This window comes from Limulus polyphemus, unplaced genomic scaffold (genome assembly GCF_000517525.1).
Source record: "Limulus polyphemus unplaced genomic scaffold, Limulus_polyphemus-2.1.2 Scaffold87, whole genome shotgun sequence".
In the NCBI taxonomy this organism is placed as follows: domain Eukaryota; kingdom Metazoa; phylum Arthropoda; class Merostomata; order Xiphosura; family Limulidae; genus Limulus; species Limulus polyphemus.
In genome coordinates, this window is record NW_013665697.1 from 1141920 (window position 1) to 1146766 (window position 4847).

Here is a 4847-nt window from a genome sequence, read left to right on the forward strand (position 1 = left end):
TACCAGTTTGTACTTACCCATAACATTGTGCGAAAGCAAACACGTGCGTTTAACAAACAATTTATTGTTAGCCTGATTACAGCATTACTGGAATGAATACGCTGTGTATAGTTCTACAGCTAAAGAACGAACGTCACACCAAACCTACAAGACAGAAGATGTCATCACTTTAGCCTTCTTATTTCTTCTTTTTCAATAAAGTTCTACTATCTGCGTAAAGCATTTCGCGCCCATTTTCATCTTTTTTTCGACACAAAAGCTATTGTTCAACGAAAGAACAAAAATTCCCTCAGTATGTACAACTTGTGAATGTATCTTCGTTTTGCGATCTTTACACAGTTGATGCCGTTTTACACTTTACAGTGGCAATAATTTAAGTAATGTTAGTCAAAGAAACTAATGATCATGTTGATACAATGTAACATCTATCTCAGCCAATCAAAGTTAGTGTAAAAAAAGCAGGCCTGTGAAAGCTGTGAGAAGACATTAATTTTTTAACTCTCTATAAAATATTAGCATCACATTGGAATACCTTCATTCAGTTCCGTATTATTAAATTTAGTCCCAAGTAGTGAATAACCTAGTAAACTGTAAACAATTATGTAAAGTTTTGTTTAACTTCAGTTTTCTCATCTTTAAAATCCTTAATATGGAATAGAAAATTAAAAACAATTAAACACTAGAGAACAACAACAAATAATTAATACGTCGTTGTAAAGATCTTGTTTTAATTTCTGTTGAATATAGAATACATTCAAAATGTAATGATTACGACTTAAAAAACGCTAAACCTATAAAGCAGGATTATTCAAAAACTATAAATATTTCATTATTTCAATTTGAAAACGACGAACAAGTGTTTTTCTACTGTTCTACGAATAGCACATATAATGATAATGAAACAAATATATTGGATTTAGAGTATGCCATTTTTACGTCATATTTTGTCTTCAGAAGAACCGATATCTACCAGATATATACTTTACTTGTTAATTTAGACATAAAAGTTAAGTTATTTCTAACATTTACTTATTTTTGTTGGAAAACGGCTTTCTTTTAATAAACAAATCAACAAGATTATCCAGTAATAAGGAGCAATAGCGTTTTTAGCCCTTTGAGAATTTTGGTAGGAGCAAACGATATGTAGGAACTTTACAATAAATATTATTTCCAGTTAGAAGCTACCTTTGGTCATAAACAATAGACAAATCAGAGGTAAATGGTGCTCACCTTGGGCAAACATTGCTGTTATCAGTAGAATAATCATCTTCTACACTATAATCCACTCATTGACAAAGACAAACGTCTGGCTACAGGGGTAGCTGGATATCAACTAAACAACATCAGACACCTGGGTTGGCAACTTACAAGAGACTCGGCTTTCTACACTTGCACAACTGGTGCCATCTTTCGAAAGAAATAACATCAACTTATGAATTTCCAAAATTATGAGATTTCTGTAGTATATTGTTATACTAAAATAACACAATAAAAGCACTTTCACACATTTGTCAAGAAAAAAGTATTAATTTCAATTTCAAACATTATTTAGTGAATGTATGTCTTTTAACAAGTTAACATAAAATTGTTTGTTACATGTCTAGGGTAGTGTTCTACGTAGGTTCGATACGTTATATCCTAATGATTTTTGGAGCCTCGCCAAGTCATTACAGTTTATATAGAATGCCTTCTTTAAATCCCGATTTATGTTATTTAAAGTTATGATTATATGTCGGTATTTTTATTAAGTCCCAATAAAGGATAGTGTCTTCTTAAGTTCCTGATACCTTAAATCATGATATACGTCACAGCATACTACAACAACTGATTAACAATTATTGTGTTTTGTACATTGAAAAATCTCGTCAACTAGCCATTAATTGCTCAGTTTTCAAGAGTTGAGTAGGTTATATGAAAACTATTTTAATATGCAAATCAGCGGTCGCGTGACAAACACCACTTATGTAAATGGCGGTGGAACGATATGTATCAGAAGTACATGGCATGACGATCTCATGACGTGGCCTTCTGCAATAGAAAATGCGTTGTAGGGCTATTTTCGTCATGCATGGCCGTCGGATAGAGCAGGATCGGACGAAAAACGTAACTTGAAGTAAACAACAACCTGTATCAGAACTTCTAGAATACAATATCAGGTTTTAAGACCTAAATAAAGAACTAATGTAAGTTAAGATTTGAGAAAGACACAGAACTTTAAATAGGCCTTTAAGTGAACCTGAATTTAATGATCACACACACTAGTCAATAAAAAAAACATTTTCTCTTACATATTGTCCATTGAAAACTTTAGTTTTTTAATGATTTTTTTAAAGGAGGTATGTCATTGTTAAGTAATAATAACGTAACTATTTCAGTGATGGAAAACAAATATTCGAAGAAATCCTAAAACTTCTCCTGATTCTTATTGTGAGTCATTTGTTGTAGTTTCAACCTTTATCACTTGAATCTATTGGGGTTTCAATGATACGTCTCAACTATGTAGCTGCTTGATAAAATAAGTAACATATATCACGGTTATAAGAATTATTTATTTGTTTGTTATTATAGTGATTATATGAATAATAAGACTTAAGCGTCTTAAGTGATATCACAGGCATATTTCGACACTTAGTATACATATTAATAAATTATGTAAAATCTTTTGAAATTAGAGTGACATTATGTTACAACTGCAAGGGCCAAAAGGCGACGAAGAGCTTTAAAATATTACTTGTTAATATTAGCATTACACTTTATCATATTGCACATAAGCTATAATTTTGTATATATTGATGGGTGCAGATAATAAAAAAGCTGAAAAGAAAAATGAGGATACGCTAACCACTTAAAATGCTTTGAAACGCTCTAGGAAATTTTTGAAAATTTATTTATTAATTTATTTCGTTGTGCTTGGTTTCTCCCTCGATATCAATCCATTTTTGCGCCTGGCAGTAGACACTAAAACGAAAGTTTGAAAATGGTTCCGCCTCTCACTGAACAGCACGGTTCAAAATTGAAGAATCTGATTGGCCCTGAGGACAATCTTTACCTCCGAACTAAGTAATCCCCTTCAAACTTTCCGCTTGATCACTCTTTACCTCAGGTTGCATAGACACTTATAAGTATCACCATTACAATTTTTACATTAGAGATAGTTTCCAAGCTCATCAGTTCAACTCGAGAAAATGTACCTGAGGCAGTATAATATAAATTCAGCGAACGAAGCATGTACCACAGATGACTAGGTCAGTCATAACGTGCATTTTAAATACATACTCCTTGCCGGTATATAAATTATATATATATAATTATAGTGATTATCCCCATTAAGCAGTAGCGGACAGGAAAGATGCTAGAAAATCAAATAAAACGTGTTTTATAGATGGGTTTAAACCATCACCATGACAAAATTTCTCGAAATCACCTCGTCTATAATAATTTTTCTATTTTTCTTTAGGGTAATTTATAGATCTTATGGTAACATGTTTCAGGTAAAATGTATTGCAGACTTTTTGCGAACCTTTGGAGAAATAATAGTGCATAAGTTAGTCAACTTTAACATGCATGTGATTCTGGTGTGACAAAACTAACGATCTAATTGGTTATGAAGTTTTCTATAATTTGACATTTTCCTTACAAAAATACTACGATAAAGAAAGTACAAACACGTGTTGTAACGACTTAACGTGATGATGTGTTTCCAGCTTATGCTTGAATCATGCTAACCTCTGAAGGCTAACGTAGCGTGTGCTTTTCAACATCCGAAGTTCTTCTACATACAAAACCAGATGAAATTAATACCCACCAGAATTGCTTGTTTCACGACTGATGCCCACTGGGAAATACGTATAGTATCAGATATCGACAAAATAGGAGTTTTTTTCGTTTAAAGTGTTAGAATTCCGCCATTCAATTAGAGATTCACCTCTAGCATAAAATATACATATGTTCAACTTTATAAAAATGTAAAAATTCTATGTCATTCACTTAGAAAGGTTTTTCTGTTTGTTTTTAAAGTAAAACTGCACAACGGGCTATTTGAACTGTGTCCACTGCAAGGATCGAACCATGAATTTTAGCGTCATTAATCCTTAAGCTTTTTCTTTTTAAATAATAATGTAATGTTAGTTAAGGTTGGATGGTTCGAAAGCGTTAAAATAGCGAGACGATAACTTTGTTCACTTTTAGAACTTTTATTCCAAAAAACACATGACATATGTTTAGTAATATTCGTTTATGGTATTTTACGTTTGAAATATACAAACATGTTTTGTTGATTTGTTTGCTTTAGAACAAAACCACCTTTAGCTATCTGCTGAGTCCATCTCGAGAAAACGAACCCTGGATTTTAGCGTTGCAAGTTCGTAAAATTACCCACTTGAGGACTACAAATATTCAATCATAAGTGGATACATTCAGTAATGGAAATAAATTTTCTATTTAATGTTATTTTTGTTACTATTCTAATGTATTCTATTTAAATGTATATTGAACATACATAGTACATTGATATTATGTATATAATCTCATATTACAGACTTGTTTTTATGCTGTTCACTACCAGTAGTGTCTACATATTGCGTCATGTTGAATAATTTTATGATCTTACCTGTTAAACCACTTAGTGTGAACAATTGACATAAATAATTTGGTTAAACTACTAATTTTCTATGTAGAATACACAGGTAACCCTAGTAATGGTATTGCTTACAATATTGATGATATTTTTGTTTGTATCTTTATATGTAACACGCTTGTGTTTGTCTGTATGGAAGATTTCTCGCAAATTTCTCGATGAAATGCTACAAATCCTATATCATTAGAAAGGTCTTTGTCCAAGGAATCTG

At 31.8% G+C, this 4847-nt stretch overlaps 1 protein-coding gene across 1 annotated transcript in view; it reads right to left on the minus strand.

The window, feature by feature from the left end:
* Positions 1 to 1407, minus strand: part of LOC106468332 — a 111077-nt gene extending 109670 nt beyond the window's left edge. Inside the window, exon 1 of the mRNA XM_022397316.1 lies at positions 1231 to 1407. Within this exon, the coding sequence (XP_022253024.1) occupies positions 1231 to 1267 (37 nt within the window). The 5' untranslated portion in view covers positions 1268 to 1407. The remainder of the gene's footprint in view (positions 1 to 1230) is intronic.
* Positions 1408 to 4847: the final 3440 nt, after the last annotated feature.